The sequence below is a fragment of the Octopus bimaculoides genome, chromosome 16 (genome assembly GCF_046866305.1).
Source record: "Octopus bimaculoides isolate indiv1 chromosome 16, ASM4686630v1, whole genome shotgun sequence".
Lineage (NCBI taxonomy): Eukaryota > Metazoa > Mollusca > Cephalopoda > Octopoda > Octopodidae > Octopus > Octopus bimaculoides.
Genome location: NC_142943.1, coordinates 15,836,864 through 15,862,733, shown reverse-complemented (window position 1 = coordinate 15,862,733; position 25,870 = coordinate 15,836,864). Strand labels below are relative to the sequence as shown.

General features: G+C 38.6%; 1 protein-coding gene across 1 annotated transcript in view; it reads left to right on the top strand.

Annotated features, from left to right (window-relative positions):
* LOC106877076 (uncharacterized) overlaps window positions 1-25,870 on the top strand; it is a 272,305-nt gene that overhangs the window by 17,495 nt on the left and 228,940 nt on the right. The window contains exon 2 of the mRNA XM_052973794.2: window positions 13,645-13,826. Within this exon, the coding sequence (XP_052829754.1) occupies window positions 13,645-13,826 (182 nt within the window). The remainder of the gene's footprint in view (window positions 1-13,644; window positions 13,827-25,870) is intronic.

Below are 25,870 nucleotides of genomic sequence, written 5' to 3'. Positions count from 1 at the left end.
AACTTCAGGAAACCTGCCAGTCACCTAGTCACCTACCGTTCTGGCAGGCACACTAGCCAAATTGACTACATTCTCGCCAGGAAAAGGGAAAGATGGCTGCTTAGAAATGCCAAAACATTCCCAGGCGAAGAATGTACCCCACAACATAGACTAGTAGTTAGTGACTTCAGGATCAGAGCTAAGTGGCTGCCCAGAAGACGACCAGCTTGGAGGAGAAGGGTATGGAAGCTCAAAGATCCTGCGAATGGACAGAGATTTAGAGACTTATTACTGGAAGCCTTCGACGAAATAGAGGGGGATGTAGCTTCACACAATGTAGAGGACAACTGGACGTTTCTACGGGACAACCTGCTGAGGGCCACCGACGAGATCTGTGGTTAGTGCAAGGTCCCTTCTCGACCCAAAATAACGTGATGGTGGAACAAGGAGGTAGACAGGGCTATTAGAGAAAAGAAACAGGCTTGGAAGGACTGGAAGAACGGTGGTAGCAGGGAATTGTACCAATCTGCCAGAAGGGAAGCTAGGCGACAGGTTTATTTAGCCAGAGGGGAAGCAGATAAGAAAAGATTTGCCAATGTTCTGCGCCGTGAGGACCAAAGACTTGAGGTATTTCGTGTTGCAAGACAGTGTAGGAGAGAGAATAGTGATGTCGTAGGAGAGAAATGTTTTCGCATGGATGATGGTACGCTTGCACTAAATGAGGCTGCAAAGAAAGAGGTCTGGAGATGCCACTACGATAGATTGCTCAATAAAGAGAATGAATGGGAGAAAGAGAGTCTGCCGTATGTCGACCCAACAGAGGGACCAGCTATCCGAGCTGACAGTACCATGGTAGATAAAGCAATTAAGAGTATGAAGACAGGGAAAGCCCCCGGCCCATCAGGAATCACTGCAGAGATGCTCAAAATATCTGGCAGTGTTGGCTATAGCCTAGTCACCTGTATCATTAACCAGGTGATACATGAAGGAGTCATACCCAATGACTGGTGTAGCATCACCATAGTCAACTGCTACAAAGGTAAAGGCGACGCTTTAGATACAAATAATTACAGAGGTATCAAGCTTTTAGATCAGGTAATGAAAGTCACAGAGAGGGTCATAGCTCAACTGCTTAGGGAGCGAGTCAGTTTAGATGAGATGCAGTTTGGGTTCGTGCCTGGGAAAAGCACCACTGATGCTATATTTCTGGTAAGACAGCTTCAGGAGAAATACCTAGCCAAGGATAAACCTCTGTACCCGGCTTTCGTTGATATGGAGAAAGCTTTTGACAGGGTCCCCCGATCTCTCATCTGGTGGTCAATGAGGAAATTAAGGATAGAAGAATGGTTAGTGAGAGCTGTGTGAGCCATGTACAGAGACGCTATCAGTAAGGTGAGGGTTGGCAATGAGTACAGTAAAGAATTCCGGGTGGAGGTAGGGGTCCACCAAGGTTCCATCCTCAGCCCCCTCCTATTTATCATAGTCCTCCAGGCTATAACAGAGGAATTCAAGACAGGATGCCCCTGAGAGCTCCTCTATGCTGATGACCTTGCACTAATTGCTGAGTCACTATCAGAACTAGAGGAGAAGTTTCAGGTGTGGAAGCAAGGACTAGAATCGAAGGGCCTTAGAGTCAACCTAGCTAAAACCAAAGTCCTAATAAATAGGAAGGCAGACAAAACACAAACCCCTTCGGGTAGATGGCCCTGCTTGATCTGTAGAAAAGGAGTGGGTAGTAACTCTATAAGATGTACCTGGTGCAAGCTATGGACACATAAGAGGTGCAGCAATATCAAAGGAAGGTTAACTAGGAAGTTAGTTTTTGTATGTAGCAGATGTTCAGGAGCTATAAACACTGTGAATGTGCAGAAAACAACTTCTGCCATAGTCCAGGGAGAAAAACTAGAAGTGGTTGATAGCTTTCGCTATCTTGGTGACCAAATTAGCAGTTGGGTTGGGTGTGCTGAAAGCATAGCTGCTAGAATTAGAATAGCCTGGGCAAAGTTCATAGAGCTCTTACCTCTGCTGGCGACAAAGGGTCTCTCTCTCAGAGTAAAAGGCAGATTGTGTGACACGTGTACGAACAGCCATGCTTCATGGCAGTGAAACAAGGGCTGTGACTGCTGAGGACATGCGTAGGCTTGCCAGGAATGAAGTCAGTATGCTCCGATGGATGTGTAATGTCAGTGTGCATACTAGACAGAGTATCAGTACCTTGAGAGAAAAGTTGAACTTACGAAGCATCAGTTGTGGTGTGCAAGAGAGACGATTGCGCCGTTGAGGCAAGTGAAATCGAAATCGAGTTAAGTTGGACACTAAGCTCCACTTGCGAAGACCTGTTGAGGCAAGTGAAATCGAAATCGAGTTAAGTTGGACACTAAACCCCACTTGCGAAGACCTGTTGAGGCAAGTGAAATAGAAATCGAGTTAAATTGGACACTAAACCCCACTTGCGAAGACCTGTTGAGGCAAGTGAAATAGAAATCGAGTTAAATTGGACACTAAACCCCACTTGCGAAGACCTGTTGAGGCAAGTGAAATCGAAATCGAGTTAAATTGGACACTAAACCCCACTTGCGAAGACCTGTTGAGGCAAGTGAAATAGAAATCGAGTTAAATTAAACACTAAACCCCACTTGCGAAGACCTGTTGAGGCAAGTGAAATAGAAATCGAGTTAAATTGGACACTAAACCCCACTTGCGAAGACCTGTTGAGGCAAGTGAAATCGAAATCGAGTTAAATTGGACACTAAACCCCACTTGCGAAGACCTGTTGAGGCAAGTGAAATAGAAATCGAGTTAAATTAAACACTAAACCCCACTTGCGAAGACCTGTTGAGGCAAGTGAAATAGAAATCGAGTTAAATTGGACACTAAACCCCACTTGCGAAGACCTGTTGAGGCACCTGTGCCCAGCATCGCCTTTCTGGCACATGTGCCCGCAGCATGTGTATGGACCTTCGAGTGGGATCGTTGCCGGTGCCCCTGGACTGGCTCTTGTGCGGGTGGCACATAAAATATACCATTTTGAGCGTGGCCGTTGCCAGTACCGCCTGACTGGCCGTCGTGGGATTTTCGAGCGAGATCGTTGCCAGTACCCCTGGACTGGCTCACGTGCGGTTGACACATGAAATGCACCATTTTGGGCGTGGCCGTTGCCAGTGCTGCCTGGCTGGCCTTCATGGGATTTTCGAGCGAAATCATTGCCAGTGCCCCTGGACTAGCTCTTGTGCGGGTGACACATGAAATTTTTCGAGCGAGATCGTTGCCAGTGCCCCTGGACTAGCTCTTGTGCGGGTGACACATGAAATTTTTCAAGCGAGATCGTTGCCAGTGCCCCTGGACTGGCTCTTGTGCGGGGCCGTCGTAGGATTTTCGAGCGAGATCCTTGCCAGTGTCCCTGGACTGGCTCTTGTGCGGGTGACACATGAAATGCACCATTTTGAGCGTGTCCGTTGCCAGTGCCGCCTGGCTGGCCTTCGTGGGATTTTCTAGCGAGATCGTTGCCAGTGCCACTGGACTGGCTCTTGTGCGGGTGGCACATAAAATGCACCATTTTGAGCGTGGCCGTTGCCAGTACCGCCTGACTGGCCTTCGTGCGGGTGACACGTAAAAGCACCCACTACACTCTGTGAGTGGTTGGCGTTAGGAAGGGCATCCAGCTGTAGAAACTCTGCCAAATCAGATTGGAGCCTGGTGTAGCCATCTGGTTTCACCAGTCCTCAGATGATGATGATATATATATGCTTTCGGTGCGAATGGCTTTATTATACGGTGCCGTATTTTACAATCCTATAAATAATGATAATGGTATTTTTATATAAGCTTAAAGCTTATGCCGTTCACCATGCAATGACTAACGAAAATAGTCTAATAACAGAGCATATAAGCCCTCGACAGAAAAAAGAAGGCTTTCCCATCTGTGTGGGACGTGAACCCACATCCCTTTGTTAACATGAATAAGTGTGGTACCTTCACACTTATACAACAACATATATAATATATATATGTATGTGTGTGTGTGTGTGTGTGTATACATATGCATATATGGGCACAGGACATAAACAACAATATGAAAACATGGAATACAAACTTTTTCGTTTCTTTTGGGAACAAAGAAAGAAACAAATGGAAAACAAGACAAGTAACATAAAAAGACCACTCTTCATCAGTTGTTGGCTGTTTTTCTTCTCCATATTTCAAGCAATTCATGACAAGATACATCTTCGAGAAAACTGTTACTACCACGTAGCAACTTAAAGAAAATTTGAGAATTTTTGCAGTGTCAAAGTTAGGAACAAAAAGTAAACTCTGTAATTGTTACCAATATAGCATAAGATTTCACCTCAAAGAATCATTGATTAGATTCCTTAAGGATCATTCTCATTGTTTATATTTCCAAAGTTTCAAATTTATACATTTAAAAATGGAGATTCAACACTGGAGTTTTATATCCATTTTCTTCATTCAATATAAACATTTCTGTGTTTGACTATATTTAACCATTAATATGTTAAATATATTAATCGTCTCACACATCATCAGGAATGATTTGCTTGATCGATTCATTATGTTTTCTTTTGGTTTTTTGTTCTAATGAAAATCATTCCTGATGACGTGTGAGACGATTAATATATTTAACTTATTAATGGTTAAATATAGTCAAACACAGAAATGTTTACATTGAATGAAGAAAATGGATATAAAACTCCGGTGTTGAATCTTCCTTTTTAAATGTATATATATATATATATATATATTTATTTATGTATGTATATATGCATGCATATATACCTAATTTGTGCTGCAATTGATTGAGGAAGGTCACGCAATGTCATGGTTTTATGTTGGTATATCGGTAACAGTTAGTTGGAAAATACTGCATTTGGAACAAGAAATTGACTACATGATGGACAGGAAATCAACTGTGTCGTTGACAGGAAATTGTATTGTTGGAGAGGAACTATATAGGTGTATATGTAGGTGTGTAGATGTGCTCATATGGTTTTGTGTGCTTCTCTGTAGATGTGAACATGCGAATCCGTACATGGGTACCTACTTGCACACCCACACAAGCTCACACCCATGAACCAGCATTTGTGCACTCACATGCAGAATACATGTATGCACACACATGCATATTCATTGATATGTACATATGTATATACACATGCATGTTCACATGCATATTAGTATATGTACACCTGCATACTCATGTATGTGCACATGCATGAGTATACATGCACATAACAAACATTGGAGATTGGTAATTGGCACTCCTGTTCATGGGGTTGGTTGGTGTTGGTGATGTCATTGCAGAGTAGCAGCTGGTAACAAGGTGGTATATCCAGGTTGTCGGTAGTTAGCCCTGCACCAACTACAACAACGTTTTGGCTTGGAGTGGGTTTACTGAGAAGCTCACAAAATGTGGACAACCCCCAAACACACTCTCCTTAGCCAAAAAGGATTAGGGAAAGGCAAATTATATGGTATAACCCCACTTTCAACTTAGAAGTTTCCACCAACGTAGCTGGGTGCTCCCTGTCGTTTATGAAGAAACACTTACCCAGAGGGCACAAGTATTACAAATTCTTCAACCCCCATAATGTCAAGGTGAGTTACTCCTGCTCAGACAACATCATATTTAACATTGCACACATCTACAAACGTAAAAATGCACCTGCACCACCCCCAACCTCAACCTGCATCTTCCGGAACCCCACGAGGTGCCCTTAGAGGGATCCTGCCTCTCGAGGACCGTAGTCTACAGAGCCACCCTTACACCATCCAATGGCATTACTAGGCACTATACAAGCTAATGACTTCATGGGAAGATATTCCCAGCATATGCACTCGTTCCGATCCAGGGACAGAGAGAACTCTACTTCCTTGTCTCGTTTCCTCTGTTGAGTCCATGACTTCCAAGACGAAACACCCAGCATCAAGTAGACTATTGTTGACAGAGCGCCACTGTATTCACCCAGTGCCCCCAACTGCCAGCTCTCCCTTTATGAAAATCTGCATATCCTCCGACAATCCACAGTATCCATCAACAAGGAAGTTGGTTTATCTTATTGCTGCCACTAGAGGTATGCCCTTCTGGTAAATCTCAAGCCTCTGACCTCCAACAACCTGGATATACCACCTTAGTACCAGCTGCTACCCTGCACCAAAGTCACCGCTACCAACCAACCCCATGACCAGGACCTCCAATTACCAATCCCCGATGTTTGTTATGTGCATGGATATTCATGTATGCACACATGCGAATACTCATGTGCATGCGTGTGTGCATGCACACTAATATGCATGCATATATACATATGTACATATGAATGAATACATGTGTGTATGTGCTCATACATGTGTTTTACATGCATGTGTGCATGCACACATGTTCATTTACATATGCATGTATATGTGGGCATGCGCATATGTACCCATGTACAGATGTTTACATTAGCATCAATAAAGACATGCATGCAAAACCATATGAGCACGTCTACACACTCGCACATACAACTATATACTTGCACATACCACCACTTCATACTTCCCCTCCAACAACCTGACTGATTTCCTGTCCACCACACAGCCGATTTTCCAACTAACTGTTACCAATATACAAACATCAAACCATGACACTATGTGACCTTCCTCAACGAATCACAGCCCACCTTACAGTAACAACAATCAACTTCTGTCAATCAAATTCAAAATGGAAGACTAGTGAAACTGTTTTGATCCATGCATGTAACTCCCAATAAGTTTGTTGAGTGCCCTTCTTTCATTCGCGCGCGCGCGCGCACACACACACACACACACACACACACACATTTTTACTTTATAAAATATGAACTAGTTCTGGTTTTCAATATCCTTGAGAAATCTTCAAATTTATTTTGGGAACCAATCATCATTTGTGGAATGTGCATAAATTTCTACAATTGAGCATGGGATATAATTGATTCAAATCTGCTTTCATAACTAAAATTGCCTGACAAAAGTTACATGTCAAAATCATAGTGATTTTTGATTGGTTAATATACAAAATTTTCATATGGACTGCAGATCTAAAACAATAGAATAGAAGTTTACAAAGAAGGATATAATCATGAGTTGTTTTGGGATAAGTTGTCAGCAAGCATTTTAGTTGCATCTATTATCTCCTTATTGGTGTTTAAAGTGGCTAACTGTCATTTAGTTTAGTCTAACTTGCTCAAAATGTAATAATGTTGAGTTGAACTAAAAATTTGTTGTATAGTGAAATTGTACACCCTTTCCCAGTAAAAAGTGGTAGTAGCCAGCCATTATAAATAAATCAGTAGCTGGTTGACTAAGAGAAGGTCAAAAGATTGAGAGTACATGTAGACTGTATCCATAGTCGTATCTGTGTTGATATAGTAATTATACTGTGATACTGAGTGGACGTTATAATGATCCAAATTTTGAGGATAATAACATTGTATGATTGGGGGTCATACAGTGCCAGACAGAACCATTCTATCAACAATATCTGTCAGAGCAACAACCATCATCAAAAGACGGATACAACTGTGGCAAAAGACTGCTTTACAACAGTGGTGATAAGGAATAACAAAAAGTTTTAACTAATTAATATGGACAAAAAAGAAATAAAAATCTTGTTGTGCGAAGTTACGAAAATCGTAAGATATGGAAGATTTCTTAACTGGGATAGTTGATTTGCAAAAACAGCAATAAGAACAACACAAATTGCTGCAACAAATGTTACAACTAATGAAGTTGATAGCCAAACCGGAGAATACATTTTCACCTGACCATATAGCAAATTCCATAAACGAATTCAAATATGACCCTGAAGGAGGAGTAACCTTCAAGGTTTACTTTCGAAGCTTTCAACAGATCTTTGAAATAGAATGCCAGGATTAGACAGACGGTATGAAAACACATCTAGTTTAAAGAAAACTAGGGACAGTACAGCATGAGAAGTATAGTAAATTCATATTGCCAAAAGAAGCATCCAACATAAATTTCACTAACACAGTTGACATTTTGTGCAAAATGTTTAGTGAAAAGAGCTCACTTTTGAATATTAGATGGAAATGTTTAAACATAGTAAAGAGCAAAGATGAAGACTTCACTACTTATGCAGGCAGAGTCAACAAAGAATATGAGAGATTTAGGCTAGATGTGCTTACTCCAAATTCTTTCAAGTGTTTAATTTTTGCGCAAGGATTGACAGATAGAGGGAAGCAGAAATCCGAATGAAAATCCTATAAAAACTGGAAATGAACCAGGATTTGACATTGCAGAAATTTTCAGAAGAGTGTGATAGGATATTAAAATTAAGGCATCGTGTAGAAGAAATTCAACAGAAAGAGTGTTTCCATATAAGACCAGTGCAGAAAAGTCAGAAGACAAATGAAGTGTTGCAGGGAAAACAAAAAATATCGGGATGTAGACCCATGTATAACATGTAGTGGGATGCACCTGAAAAAAGATCCTCCATATAAAAAAGGAAAGTATTTTCGCTGCAGGTTTACAGGACATATAAAATTGCACTGCAAAACTAGAATGATAGGAAAATGGAACAAACAAGAAAAAATAAATAGTTTGTCAGCAGAAAAAGCTCTAACTACCACAGAAAATTCATGAATGTGAAAATTGAAAGCATTAGCATCAAAATGTAATTAGACACAGGAAGTGATATCATCATCATCATTGTTTAACGTCCGCTTTCCATGCTAGCATGGGTTGGACGATTTGACTGAGGACTGGTGAAACCAGATGGCTACACCAGGCACCAATCTGATTTGGCAGAGTTTCTACAGCTGGATGACCTTTCTAACGCCAACCACTCAGAGAGTGTAGTGGGTGCTTTTATGTGCCACCAGCACGAAGGCCAGTCAGGTGGTACTGGCAACGGCCATGCTCAATATATATATACATATATTTGTATATATAGATGTGTATATATGTATGTGTATATATATATATATGTACGTATATATGTATATACATATATTTGTATATATGTATATGTGTATATATATATATGTATGTATATATGTATATACATATATTTGTATATATGTATGTATTTGGTGTATTTTATGTGCCACCCGCACAAGAGCCAGTCCAGGGGCACTGGCAACGATCGCGCTCGAAAATCCTACGAAGGCCAGTCAGGCGGTACTGACAACGGCCACGCTCAATATGGTGTATTTCATGTGTCACCTGCACAAGAGCCAGTCCAGGGGCACTGGCAACGATCTCGCTCGAAAATCCTACAAGGCCAGTCAGGCGGTACTGGCAACGGCCACGCTCAAAATTGTGTATTTCATGTGACACCCGCACAAGAGCCAGTCCAGGGGCACTGGCAACGTTCTCGCTCGAAAATCCTACGAATATCACAATCATAAATGAGAAAACATGGGAACAAATCGGTAAATCAAAATTATGTAGTTCAAACAAAATAAAGTACTGTGTTATAAGAAGAAAATTATATTTCACTGGTGAACACGTTTGTAATATAATGTTCAACGGTCAAACCAGAAAAGTGAATGTTTATGTATTGAAGAAATCCATGAATTTATTTGGCACCAAATGTATGGAGAAATTTAATTCATGGGATACACCCATAAGCGCTTTGTGCAATAACGTAAATGGAGCAGTCAAACAGTCAAATGAGGTTGAGGAACTGAAACAAAAAATGAAAGAAGCTTCCCCAAAAGTTTTTTTGGAAAGGTTTAAGCTGTTGCACAAAAATAAAAGCAAGGATTGCTATCAAAGAAAATTCAACACCTATTTTCAGGCCCAAATAGGATGTACTGTTTGCGATGGTAGACTAGGTCAATAATGAAGTAGACAGGTTGGAAAGCCTGAATATAATTGAAAAGATTGACCATGCAGACTGGGCAGCACTGGCAGTGTATGAAAAATAATAAACTAAGAGTGTGCACATACCTCTCAACCAAGTCAAACGACTGTTTACTCACACACAATTACTCACTCCCAAGCCCAGAAGAAGTGTTTGCTCAATTAAACAGAGGGATAATTTTCTCAAAGTTAGACCTTTCAAAGGTGTACCATCAAATTCAGTCAGAAAAAGATTGCACACATTTACTAACAATCAACATGCACCATGGATTGTATGATTACCATTTGTAAAAGTGGCACCCGCCATATTTCAACAAGTAATGGATGCGATGTTAACTGATTGCGACTTCACCATTGCATACCTAGATGACATTCCGATAAAGAGCAAATCTCAGGTGCAACATGTCTAACATATAAAGAAAGTATTCGAGAGAATAAATGAATAGGGACTAAAGCTGACAAGAAAAAGCAAAATTTTTCTGAAAATAATAAAATACCTAGATTAGTTAAGTAATCGATGAAAGTGGACACAGGTTTTTACATCATAGGGCATAGCCTAGTGGTTAGGGGTGTGGTACTCAGGATCATAGGTTCAATTTCCAGAATGTCTGCATGTTGTGTCCTGGAGCAATTCACTTTATTTCACATTGCTCCAGTCCACTCAGCTGTAAAGGGGTCACCCTGCAACGGAATAGCCTTCCAGTCAGGGGAAATGCTGACCTGCATAGCTAATCAGTGGGGTGGCATCATTCAAAAGCTAAAACAATGCAAAGTGCATTGTGACCAGCAATATATAACGTCTGATAGCCTGATCAATACCACGATTATATATAAACACACACACACACATTGCCATTTATTCTGTCTTTAAACTTAACCAAACTAAAATACTGGTTAAAAAGTAATCTACAGCTGTTATGGTAGCAAACGGATAATTTTCAAATTATATATTCTGCCTTATTTGTTTTTAACTTGCATCACTTTCTTCCCTGTGTACAATTAGCAAAATCTTTTGCATTCCTTTTCATGGGTTTTCCTTTCCTTTCCTATATTGCTGGTCATAAAAATCTCACCATCCATTTGTAAAGGGAGGGTTTTTTTTTTTTTTTTTTGGTTACTGTTTGGCAATGTGATTTAACATGTCTTTTATATTAAACCCAAGAAGTGGAGATTGGTATTAATCTTTTACACCTGTGCCTGTCCCTTTATTTATACTTTTACTTTTCAACACCTAGCAAAAAGCCACCACTACCCAAACTTAATTGAGGGAGCTTTTTTTTTTGTCTTGGTAATCTCTTTAGTGTCAAAATGTGCTCCCCACCCCACCCTGACAAACGTGACAATGTTACAAGTATTCCTAGATTTGGTAAATTATTACCAAGTGTATATATCAAATTATATATAACGTAAAAGCTCCACTTAATGAATTATTAAAAAAAAAATGTCAAATGGATTTAGACAGAGAAATGCCAGAAAGCATTTAATGAGTTAAAAGATGTGTTAGCTTCAGGTTTATATTTTACACATTTTGATCCAAAGTTAGAGATAATACAAGCTACAGAAGCTAGCAAGTATCGAATAGAAACTGTGTTCCTACACAAAGATAATGAGGGCAGGAGAAAGGCTGTAGCTCACACATCAAGGAAATTATTGCCAGCAGAAAAGAGCTATAGCCAGATTGAAAGAGGCATTGGCTATTATATTTAGTGTGAAAAAATTTCACAGGTTCAATCATGGCTAACATTTTTGGTTGCAAACAGAGAATAGACCTCTAATAACAATATACAAATCCAAGAAAGGAATCCCAACACATACAGCAAACAGACTGCAGCAATGGGGGTACTATTCTATTAAACTATGATTATAGAATGGAATATCTGCCTTTAAAAAGTTGAGACATGTCGATAGTCTATCTTAGCTAATTCTGAGAAATAATGAACCACTGGAGAACACCATAATAGCAGCGCTAAGAGCAGAAGCAGAAACAAAAAAAGTGATGTGGAATATCATGTGTGAACTACCAGTAACTTGGAAGAAATAAAAAAAAAATGCAAGAAATGACAAATTTATCAATGAGGCAAAAAGAAAACTGTGGTCGACAAAATAAAGAAAGGTCTGATGCAAAGAACAGCTAAGATGTGAACATGTCCTCTATATGTGATGGTGTACTAATGTATGCTCAGAGGGTGGTCTTACCACAGACATTACAGAAGAGAAAGCTAAAAGAATTTCATGTGGCACACCCAGGCATCTCTAGAATGAAAGCGCTGATGCAAAGTTTCGTATACTGGCCAAGCATAGATAAGGAAGTTGAAAGCCTAGTAAAAGGCTGCAAAGGATGTGCACTGGCAGTGACTTGGCCAGAAGTGAAAATACCATGGTCCTGATTGCATATCGGTTTTGCAGGCCTGGTCAATGGATATTATTACCTCGTAGTAGTGGACAGCTACACAAAATGGCCTGAGGTAATAAACTTCTTACACAAGCTTTTCACAAGATTTGGTGCACCAGATATAATTGTCTCTGATAACAGAACACAGTTTGCATCCTGTGAGTTTAAAAGATTCTGCGAGATGTTCACGTTAGAACATAAAACTATAGCACCATATCACCCTAGATCGAATGGAAGAGTCAAACGGTTTGTGAACACTTTTAAGAGAGCTTTAAAGAAAGCTAATAAGGAAGCCATAGATAAGGTCACAATTCAACAATTCTTTAGGGTTTACGGGGTAACTCCAAACCTGAATGCACCAGAAGGAAGTTCAACAGCAGAATTAATGTTTGCCAGAAAAGTGAAGTTAGTATTCGATAAACTGTTGTTACTAGTGAAGAAAAAATATGTGCTAATAAAGACATGCCTAAATTCTTTAGAAACAGTGATAAGGTATATGTAAGAATTTTCAAAAATGGCAAGCAATACTGGGAAGGAGAAATTGTAACATGCTTAGGAAAAATGAGGTAATGTATGGCGTAAGAAGCAGAAATGGATTAGAAAGGAGACATAGAAATCAGCTTAAGGAAAGAGTCATAGAAAAGGAACCAATAAGAGTAGAAATACTGATGGATTGGCTATATGACACTTTTCAGGTTCCAACACCATTACAAGCAGTCAAAACCACCTGTACAAGGAAAAGGAAGAGCACTGAATTCCTAAAAGTAGACCCCCAAGAAGAAAACATTGAGTATATATACATGTATAAAAGAAAAGAAAAAAGAGATCAGGTGAATAAAAGAATTTGATTGTTAAATAAAATAATTATAAGAAGAGATGTTGTATAGTGAAACTACACCCCTCCCAGTAAAAAGTGGTAATAACCAGCCATTATAAATAGACCAGTAGCTAGTCGACAAAGGAAGGTCAAAAGGTCGAGAGTACCTGTAAACTGTGTTGATAGCCATGTCTTTGCTGATATAGTAATTATACTGTGATACTGAATGGACATTATAAGGATCCAACCTTTTGAGGATAATAACACTGTATGACTAGGGGTCGTGCAGTGCCAGATAGAACCAGTCTATCAACACTATCTGTCAGAGCAACAAACGTTGTCAAAAGACAACATTAATACAACAAAATTAATAGCTTAGTGTTTAGTTAAACTCCTCTGTGAGTATAGCTTGAAAAGAATTGGGTTTCCTCAATTACTTTCCCAATTTACAGTATATAAAGCTGAAATTAAAGGTTGTATCAGAAAAATGTAGTTTTGTGTCTAAAGTGAAATGAAAATTTAATGATTGAATCAAATTATTTTATGAACATTTGAAAAGAAAACAGCTAAGCATTATACTTTTATTGTCTTTCAGAACAAGTCCTTCAGTCTTTGAAAAAATATCTGGAAAAATACATATCTTCCGGGACTTTAAACTTGAATCACTTCAACAAAATTGAAGAACGGTTATTGGAAGATTTTAGCATGACAACCTTTTCCCATATGGGTTATGGACGATTCCTCTCATTCCTCCAGAATAATACATCAATAAAAAAAGTAAGTAATTTCTCTAGTAATGACAGTGATAATATCAGCGACAGCTTTGGCAGTTAAAGTTTGTTGTTGACATCCATTTTTCTTTGATCCTCTTAATGAGACATTTAATATATCCATATCAGTATATGACCTGTTTCTAGTAATATGATTTTTATGAGTTCATGAATGTTGATATTTTGTCCAACCCCTATATATATATATATATATATATATATATATATACTAGCAGTATAACCTGACGTTGTCCGGATGTGACTTATTACACCATCTACAATATGTCTTGCTAGGTGAAAATCAACTAAAAAAGAAAGCCTTACAACGAAAAAACTCTTATGATGTAAATATGTTCATAATTCAAACGATGACGAAATTAATAGGGAAAGTCTGAACGCTGTTTTGCGTAACATTATTAAGTGCACGTAAATTTCATCCGTCTAATTGGCTATAGAAATGCTTGTGCAAAACAACTTTTTGCACTGCCTTGATTATACATAGCAGGGTAATTCTTTTTCGCAGGAGGTAGGACAGCAATTTCTGATGAAGCAATTGCTGGTGATCTGTTGCTACATAGTTCTGCCAGAATTTTATCAGATTGGGCAGTATATCTTGATGCACCATTTTGCATTATGTTCAAAGTAGCTTCTGGAATGTGTTGAATTGCTGCACTCTGTTGCTGTCTTTTTAAACCGGTTGCTTTCTTTCCACAGCAAGCTGTCTTGTTTCAAGGCATAATCTATGTACATATTAAATAGAACAACAAAAGTTATAACAGATGGCAGGGTCGGTAGTTTTCACATTTCAGTAATTTTTCAGATTAACACCTGCACGATTACGTAACCGTAACCCTAAAACCCTAACCCTGACCCTAAAACCGTAACCGTAACACTAACCCTCATCGTAACCCAAACCCTAACCGTAACCCTAAAACCCTAACCCTGACCCAAAAACCGTAACCCTAACACCCTAGTGAAAATTGTGCGGGTGTTAATCAGAAAAATTACCCACATTTGTAATGAAGTTCACTGATTTGCAATGTGTTGTTCATAAGCTCCGTAGTTTGTATATTTACAAAACATTGATGAACATGAGTTATCTTGTAGTGAATGCTTGTCTGTACGTGTGCGTGTATGCGTTTGAGAGAGCGAGATAGAAGAGAGAGAGGGGGAGAAAGGAATAGAGAACAGGAGCAATGAAGAAAGAGAAAGAGAAGGGAGAACGGAAGACAGTTATAAAATAGCAATGCGTGCGCATGTTTATATAAGAAACACGCAGAAACTAAATCTTATATCTATAATGTTGATGTGTTTATGTGTATGTTGTCACAGATCACGTATGTGTGGTTGTATGTGTTTTTACATTTGTATGTTATGAAAAATATGTTAGAGGTAGAGGGATAGAAGAAAACTATGAAATGGGAGAGAGAAAGAAGAATGAAATAAGAGTGAAAAGGTAGAAGGAAAGAATAGTCTTAAAGCAAGTTAATCTATGACTTTGTATGTATCACTTTCTCTCTCTCTCCCTCTTTTACTTTTACTCTGTATATTATATGTTGAGCACGTGATCGATGTGTAACGACGCCACTACAGGTAGAAGGGAAGAAATATAAAAGTTGCTAGAAACAACAGCCAAATCTCCCTTAAATCACACAAAGTAAACGGAATTTTAAAAATCTAATTACTGCACTGGAAAGTTCACATCGAGAAAATTCCATTGATGTAAAAATTTGTACGAAAAAGTGGAAAATGTGGATTTCTATAAATGTTTAAAAAGGTTTCACACAGATACAGAACTTCAGCATTATATATTAAGATGGGCAACACACACACACTAAATAAAAAAAAAAGACAGGTATTTGTATATATGTGTGTATTAATGTGTATTCTGTGTGTGTCTCTCTCTCTCTATATATATGGTAGTAAGTAAATGTGTTTTAAGAAAGATGATTAAAGAAATTCAGTTTTTAGGGAATAAATATTTGACTGTCAATCGTATTTGGAAGAGACTGACAGGTATTTGTATGTATGTATTTATTTGTATGTATGTGTGTATTTGTACGTATGTATGTATGAGTGTGCATTTGTACATATGTATGTATGAGTGTGTATTCAAAAACATCTATATTTACACTTTAAAGTTGGTTTTCATACTCAACCCTGTTCTGCAGAATCAGTGTAGCGACGGGAGGTTTGTGACCATCTCTACGTTCTGAGTTCAAATTCCGCCAAAGTCGACTTCGCCTTTCATCCTTTCGGGGTCTAAAAAATAAGTACCAGTTGGAAACGGGTCGATATAATCGACTATTCTCCACCTGCCCCAAGCTGCCCTTGTGGGAGAAATTTAAAATAATAATAATAATAATGACATCTGCTGATCAAACTCCCAATCCACAACTAAGTCTTAAGTGTGTCGTCGTCTAACGTCCGCTTTCCATGCTAGCATGGGTTGGACGATTTGACTGAGGACTGGTGAAACCAGATGGCTACACTAGGCTCCAATCTGATTTGGCAGAGTTTCTACAGCTGGATGCCCTTCCTAACGCCAACCACTCAGAGAGTGTAGTGGGTGCTTTTACGTGTCACCCGCACGAAGGCCAGTCAGGCGGTACTGGCAACGGCCACGCTCATCTCGCTCGAGAAACCTCATGGGCAACACACACACACACACACACACACACTAAATAAAAAAATGTTAGTAAGTAAAAGTGTTTTAAAAAAGATTGTTAAATTTTCAGATTAACACCGGCACGATTTTCACTACAGTGTTAGGGTTAGGGTTAGGACGAAAAAGTGGAAAATGTGGATTTCTATAAACTTTTAAAAAGGCTTCACACAGATACAGAACTTCAGCATTATATATTAAGATGAGCAACACAAACACACACACACACACACTAAATAAATAAAAAAATGACAGGTATTTGTATGTATGTGTGTGTTAACCCTTTAGTGTTCAAACCGGCTGTAACCAGCCAAAATTTATTCCCCTTTATTTGTTCAAACCGGCTGTATCCGAAAGCTCTACGAAATCGCTAAAAAAATAAACAAATCACGTTATTGAATTCTCGTAGCTTTGAGATAATGCGAGATGAAGCCTTTCCCACCTTTATTCAAGTATAAATACTGTGAAATTTTTTAGACCACATGGTTTTCTCAACATTTGAAGAGAAGTGTTTATCTTGGTTGTGAAAGAAATGGCGTCAGCAAGTAGCGATTCCGATTTTGAAGGATTTACAATTGATGATATTGAAAATATCAATGAAAACAAAAGTATTTTGTCTTCGGATGAATCTGATATCGATATCAGTGATTATTCGTCGGACGAGGAAGAGTTTAATAACGAAAGTGATGAAAATGATAGCGTAAACATGGCAACATGGTCAAAAATCGGCACTATCACGCTATTAGATGTCAGAAGTGAAAGTAGTCGCTGTCTGTCTGCCTGTCTGCCTGCATGCCTGTTGCTGGTCTGTCAGCCTGCTTGCCTGTCTGCCTGCATGCCTGCTGCTGGCCTGTCTGCCTGCTTGCCTGCTGAGCTATCTGTCTGTCTGTCTGTCTGCTGGTTTGAGTTGATACTTTGGCTTACTTACTTACTGATATCTATCTACTATGTATCTATCTATCAATTATTAGAAAACACAAATTTAATATAAAAACATATTTCCTGAAATTGCAAATTATTTAAAATATAAAAATATAATTTTCAACAGAGAGAATTTATCAAAATAGAAAACAAATGAAGGATATAGGTGTCGAATTTGTTCCAATAACTTCTGGAAGATCTCGTCCTTGAATTCGTAACGCCACATGAATTCTATTAGATGTGTTTGCAGTAAATTCCGGGTTGTCCCATTTTCTCTTTTGTTCTGGTTCTTGGCATGTTTCCATAGGCATTCGATGTGATTTGTTGTGGCAAATGTAACCGGATCAACAAAATTTATTGAATGGTTCACGGTTAAATGTCTATATCCTAGCGTGTTTAGTGTATTATATGAACGCCAGAGGTCAGAAATTATTGTTGTTCCTGGTAAAATCCGCTCTTGTATAATTTCTAAAAGGGTATCAGATGATCGATCTTCTACCGCAACTAAAAAACATCTTCTCGTATCTCTTTCTAACGCACCAAACACCCACTGCGTTTTAACCCGATGGCCAACATTATATTTTCTTCTAACAAACGCACTTTCATCTATCTCTACTATTCGGTTTGGTCCGCCTAACTTAATATTTTGCGCAATATAATACTCTGCACATACATCACGGCAGTAATTCCTCCAATCTGTTACAGCTACATTTGCTATACGACATTCCTGGCCTAAATTCTTAGCTAAATCTCCCTTAGCCCAATAATATAATATATCTATAATCTGCTCGCTTTTCAGTTTGCTATTATCTAGAAATGTTCCCTTTCTAATGGAAATCAGTTTTCTACAAGGCCTTCCACATGACCATATCATGCCATCGGACAAATTGTTTTTGGCCACTTCCCTCATGCTAGCTCCACAAGAGGGACATATTTTTTCAGTATTTAACAATCCGTATGTCTTGGGTGGGTATGATGGGTATATGTGATTTATTTTTAAAAACAATAATGAATAATGCAAAAATACATTTATTCATATAGTTTAAACTGAACATGGAATGAAATATATTTATTTATAAACTTTAAACTGAACTTCATTTGTTTAAATTCTCGTCCACCTTACCTTCGCTTGTTTAAATTCTACGGAATTCTACAAGAATTAAGAATTCTACAAGAATTACCCATCATACCCACCAACGAACACCCAAAAGCGCGCGTAATTCAAATTGAAATCTACACGAGAACAAATTAGTTGCAGGTTTTTCACGATGACTTCTACATATCCCAGTGCAAATGGAATTAATCACCGCGACATTGCCATCGCCACCGCAACAACAGCAGCTAGTATTCACTGGCTCAAGACATACGGATTGTTAAATACTGAAAAAATATGTCCCTCTTGTGGAGCTAGCATGAGGGAAGTGGCCAAAAACAATTTGTCCGATGGCATGATATGGTCATGTGGAAGGCCTTGTAGAAAACTGATTTCCATTAGAAAGGGAACATTTCTAGATAATAGCAAACTGAAAAGCGAGCAGATTATAGATATATTATATTATTGGGCTAAGGGAGATTTAGCTAAGAATTTAGGCCAGGAATGTCGTATAGCAAATGTAGCTGTAACAGATTGGAGGAATTACTGCCGTGATGTATGTGCAGAGTATTATATTGCGCAAAATATTAAGTTAGGCGGACCAAACCGAATAGTAGAGATAGATGAAAGTGCGTTTGTTAGAAGAAAATATAATGTTGGCCATCGGGTTAAAACGCAGTGGGTGTTTGGTGTGTTAGAAAGAGATACGAGAAGATGTTTTTTAGTTGCGGTAGAAGATCGATCATCTGATACCCTTTTAGAAATTATACAAGAGCGGATTTTACCAGGAACAACAATAATTTCTGACCTCTGGCGTTCATATAATACACTAAACACGCTAGGATATAGACATTTAACCGTGAACCATTCAATAAATTTTGTTGATCCGGTTACATTTGCCACAACAAATCACATCGAATGCCTATGGAAACATGCCAAGAACCAGAACAAAAGAGAAAATGGGACAACCCGGAATTTACTGCAAACACATCTAATAGAATTCATGTGGCGTTACGAATTCAAGGACGAGATCTTCCAGAAGTTATTGGAACAAATTCGACACCTATATCCTTCATTTGTTTTCTATTTTGATAAATTCTCTCTGTTGAAAATTATATTTTTATATTTTAAATAATTTGCAATTTCAGGAAATATGTTTTTATATTAAATTTGTGTTTTCTAATAATTGATAGATAGATACATAGTAGATAGATATCAGTAAGTAAGTAAGCCAAAGTATCAACTCAAACCAGCAGACAGACAGACAGACGGACACACAGATAGCTCAGCAGGCAAGCAGGCAGACAGGCCAGCAGCAGGCATGCAGGCAGACAGGCAAGCAGGCTGACAGACCAGCAACAGGTATGCAGGCAGACAGGCAGACAGACAGCGACTACTTTCACTTCTGACATCTAATAGCGTGATAGTGCCCAAAAATCACAACACTGACCACTATTTCTGATTTTACAGAAAACACTGGTCCACAACATAATTTACCTCCTGATGCTCAACCATTAGACTATTTTTTAAAATTTCTACCTGAAAGCTTCTTTGAAAATGTTGCGGAGGAAACTAACAAATATGCGCAACATTTAATTACTGTTCGTGGAAGGAACGATCCACTATGGCAGCCAACTACTACTGCGGAAATGAGAGCACTTTTCACAATCAACATTATGTTTGGTGTGAAACAGCTTCCTGGACTGTAGAACTATTGGAGTCCCGATGTAAGGTATGGCGATCGATATATTTCGAGTATAATGTCCAAGACGAGGTATTCGAAAATATCTTAGTATTTGCATTTGACTGATTCTGAAAATGCCCCCCAACAAAAATGACCCAAACTACGATCCCCTGTACAAAGTATGTCCTGTAATTAATTTACTTGTAAATAATTATAGAACTGTGTATCTACCTGGGAAAAATCTCAGTGTAGATGAAGCCATGATAGGCTATAAGGGCAGAGTACATTTTCGGCAGTACATGTCTGCCAAACCTACTAAATGGGGGATCAAGGTATGGGAAGTTTGTGAATCGGAGACAGTATACTGTGTAAACTTCGATGTTTACACAGGTAAAAAATATAATGGAAACAGACCGCATGGATTGGGACATGATGTAGTGTGGTCCCTTACTCAACCATTTCACCATCAGCACCGACACCTCTATTTTAACCGTTTTCTTCGTCAGTGGCTTTGGCGGAAAATCTTGCCCGTGTAAGTACTTACTTGTGTAGTACTGTTATGGGAAACCGTAAAGGTTTATCCCTTGAAATGAAAATAAAATTAAAAAATAGAGGGGACATTTTACAGATGCAAAAAGAAGATCTACTAATTACTGCATATAAAGACAAAAGACAGATTTTATTTCTGTCTTCTAATGAACAACCTGGTGTTGATGCTGACGGGAAACCCCTCGTGAATATTTGTCATAACAAATATATGCGTGGGGTTGATAAATCCGACCAATATCTGGCATATTACCCAGTTGGTCGACCTAGGAAGAAATGGTGGAGGTACATTTTGTGGTTTTTAGTGAATTTAACTATAGTAAATTCATATATTGTATATGTAAAAAGCCACAAAGTACCTCCACCACCTAAAGACTACGACCATTTGAAATTTTGGGTTGACATCACATCTCAGTTACTTGAGGGCTTTTCTTCTAGGAAGCACAGAACTGGGAGAAAAGCAAAATTAGCTGAGGTGGATGTCAACAGAGAAAATATTGACTTCCATCAAGTCGAAAAAATAAATGGGAGAAAAAAAGTTTGCAGACTGTGTTCGCGGCAAAAAAGAAAAACTGCAAAAGGATATCCGGTCGAGACCTCATACATGTGCTCCTTCTGCAAAGTGCCCTTGTGTGCCCAAAGGGTACTTTGGGCAGTTTCATGACAGAAATATGTCATAACAGTATTATTTTGTAAGTATATTATTTTATACATTCTTTTTCATTTTATTATAAATAATATGTGAAAGTGAGAACTACATATTAATGTTCAGTATGTTACACACCTGTATTCACCTTTGCCTCACCTGTTAATGAGATTTTTTTATTAGATGCATTCTGTTACGTAAATGAATTCGTTAAATTGTATACGAGTACATAGCCAATGGTATATTGACTAGTAAAAGAGTTTTGTACTTTATTTTCAATGATAACGTTTGAATGAAATATAGAAAAAGAGTAAAATCTTCTACCGATTACACCTGTATTTTAATTAATTCAAATTAATGTACCTCATCTTGAAAAATGTAAAATTGTTGGCGGTTGACATCTGGGATAATTTTAGCAGCAAACCAAGCAGGTAAGATGTATTAAGAATATGAATTTTAGTGTTTATTCATAATGTTATTGTTTTTACACCTGTTAATTAAATTTACCTGCCCATAAAAGTCAAATTTAGTCAGAAAGATCAGCTAAAATTACGTAATTATAAACCACTGCCATATAAGCATCCATTTAGAAAATTTCAATTCTGTATGTAGAAAATTAACAAAGTTACAAGCAAATATTGTGGACACCCCACTTGAACCTGAATAAATCAAAATTAATGTGAACAGATAAGCATTACATTTGACAAATTAATCTGAACACTAAAGGGTTAATGTGCATTCTGTGTGTATATATATATGGTAGTAAGTAAATGCGTTTTAAGAAAGATATTAAAAAAATTCAGTTTGTAAGGAATAAATGTTTCACTGTCGATCGTATTTGGAAGAGACTGACAGGTATTTGTATGTATGTGTGCATTTGTACATATGTATGTATGAGTGTGTATTGAAAAACATCTATATTTACACTTTAAAGTTAGTTTTCACACTCAACCCTGTTTTGCTGAATCAGTGTAACGACGGGAGGTTTATGCCCATCTCTACGTTCTGAGTTCAAATTCCGCCGAAGTCGACTTTGCCTTTCATCCTTTCGGGGTCTAAAAAATAAGTACCAGTTGAACACAGGGGTCAATATAATCGACTATTCTCCACCTGCCCGAAGCTGCCCTTGTGGGGAAAATTTAAAATAATAATAATAATAATGACCACTCCCGATCAAACTCCCAACCCACAACTAAGTCTTAAGTGTATGTATATATAGGCAACACACGCACACACACTAAATTAAAAAAATGTTAGTAAGTAAAAGTGTTTTAAAAAAGATTGTTAAATTTTCAGATTAACACCCGCACGATTTTCACTACAGTGTTAGAGTTGGGGTTTTAGGGTCAGAGTTAGGGTTAGGTAGGTAATCGTGCGGGTGTTAATCTCAAGATTTATGAAAAGATTTTGCAAAAAACTCACAGTTTGTAGGGAATATATGTTTGTCGATCGTAATTGAAAAAGATGTGTGACTATTTTTTGTTGTTGTTGTTATCATGGTGAAGGACGAGTTAGAAATAACTTACAATTCCCGCCAATTAGAATGAGGTATGTATGTATATATGTATGTAGTATTAAAATGAAACCATTAAAGTGAAACTATCTGTCATTACACTATCAAAATGTGATTGTTTCAGTTTTGATACTGAAATGGTTTTCTGTTACTGTCAGTGTTTCTCCTTCCTTTCTTTTTGTATTTGTTGCTGGATTGTTCGTAAAAGGTTCATAAGAGAAAGTAGGAGTTGAAAGGATTTGTAGAAAGAGGAAATTAGATTTTATTAGCGGAGAAAATATTTACTTGTGTAGTTTTATGGATTTTATTCGTTATTAGGAATTATTTTGAGTGAAAAAATGATGCAGTGACCTAACAAATTGTATTTAGAGTATTAATTGCGATTCTTTAATCCAAGAAATTTGGAATTGTGTAAATGTATGAATTTTAAAGACACACACACACACACTCATATATTTACATACATACATACATATATATATATATATATATATATATATAAAAATATAAATATATACAGGAGTTGGACAAAATAATGGAAACACCTAGCGTCATAGAATCATAATTTTGAAATATCTATAAAACCGTCAAAAGCTTGTTTATTTTTATGTTTTTTGATTTATTATTAGTGTTGCCTATCCAAGGATAAACCTCTGTACCTGGCTTTCATTGACATAGAGAAAGCCTTTGACAGGGTCCCCCGATCCCTTATCCGGTGGTCAATGAGGAAACTAGACATAGAAGAATGGTTAGTGAGAGCTGTGCGAGTCATGTACAGAGACGCTGTCAGTAAGGTGAGGGTTGGCAATGAGTACAGTGAAGAATTCCGGGTAGAGGTAGGGGTCCACCAAGGTTCTGTCCTCAGCCTCCTCCTATTTATCATAGTCCTCCAGGCGATAACAGAGGAATTCAAGACAGGATGCCCCTGGGAACTCCTCTATGCTGATGACCTTGCACTAATTGCTGAATCACTATCAGAACTAGAGAAGTTTCAGGTGTGGAAGCAGGGACTAGAATTGAAGGGCTTTAGGGTCAACTTAACTAAAACCAAAGTTCTAATAAGTAGCAAGGTAGACAACACAGACCCCTTCAGGTAGATGGCCCTGCTCGATCTGTAGAAAAGGTGTAGGTAGAAACTCTATAAGATGTACCCAGTGCAAGCTATGGACACATAAGAGGTGCAGCAATATCAAAGGCAGGTTAACTAGGAAGTTAGTTTTTGTATGTGGCTGCTGAGGACATGCGTAAGCTCACAAGGAATGAAGCCAGTATGCTCCGCTGGATGAGTAATGTCAGTGTGCATACCCGACAGAGTGTAAGTATCTTGAGAGAAAAGTTGAACCTAAGAAGCATCAGTTGTGGTGTGCAAGAGAGACGATTGCACTGGTATGGACATGTGGCGAGAATGGATGAGGATAGCTGTGTGAAAAAGTGCCACACCCTAGCGGTTGAGGGGACCCGTGAAAAAGCAGGCCCAGGAAGACCTGGGATGAGGTGGTGAAGCACAACCTCTGAACTTTAGGCCTTACCAAAGCAATGATTTCTGACTGAAACGTTTGGAAATATGCTGTGCATGAGAAGACCCGGCAAGCCTAGCGAGACCAAAATCCAAGGCCTCTGCCAGGGACGTAGCCAGCCCACTTATGCGTAAAATTCCTTCTTTGGACACTAAACTCCGCTTGTGAAGACCTGTTGAGGCAAGTGAAATCGAAACCGAAATCGAAAAAAATTTGTAGACTGGCACCCATGCCAACGTCTTCATTGAACACTAAACTTGGCTTGCGAAGACCTGTTGGGGCAAGGGAAAGCACCAGTACCAGTAAATCACTAAGAGCACCGTCCGAGTGTGATCGTTGCCAGAGCACCAGCTGTCTGACTTTCGTGCTGGTGGCACGTAAATAGCACCGTTTGAACGTGACCGCTACCAACATCGCCTTCCTGGCACGTGAAAAGTCATTCGAGCGAGTTCATTGCCAGTACTGCTGGACTGGCTCCTGTGCAGGTGGCACGTAAAATACACCATTTCGAGCCTGGCCGTTGCCAGTACCTCCTGACTGGGCATCCAGCTGTAGAAACTCTGCCAAATCAGATTGGAGCCTGGTGTAGCCATCTGGTTCACCAGTCCTCAGTCAAATCGTCCAACCCATGCTAGCATGGAAAGCGGACGTTAAACGATGATGATGATGATGATGTTGCTTAATATGTTTTGCTAAAATTGCTGTTTCTTTTCAGATATCATCAGAAAAGGGTATCAAAATTCATTAAAATGACAGATCTATCAGACTTTCAGGAGGTCAAATTGTTGGTGCTTGTATGGCAGGCGCTAGCATAACAAAAACAGCTGAAATGTTTGGTGTATCAAGAAGTACTATCCCGAAAGTAATGACAGCTTTTGAGAAAGAGGGAAAAACCTCCTCGTCGAAACAAAACTCCAGAAGAAAACCAAAACTTTCAGATAGGGACCATCAGACTCTTATGCAAATTGTTAGAAGGAATCACAAAAGTACAGCTCCCAAAATTACTGCAGTGTTTAATGACCACCTCAAGAACCCTGTTTCCACAAAAACTGTTCGCCAGGAGCTGCACAAAGCTGGATTTCACGGGAGTGCTGCAATCAGAAGACCACTACTTTCAAAAACAAACATTGAAAAGTATTTGGAGTGGAGTAAAAACCTACAGAATTGAACCCTAGAGCAGTAGAAGAATGTTATTTTCTTGGACAAGTCAACCTTTACCTTATTTCCAACCACTGGCCGAGTATACGTGTGGAGACAGCCAAAAGAAACATTTGATCCAGACTGCTTTCTTCCAACTGTTGAACATGGAAGAAGATCTGTGATGATCTAGGGGGCTATATCTTGGAAATCAGCTGTCAAAATGGTTTCCCTTCATGGCAGAATTAATAGTGAAGACTATTTAAGTATTTTATCTGATCAAATTCATCCTATGTTTGTGGAACTGCTTCTGGAGGGAATGCAATGTT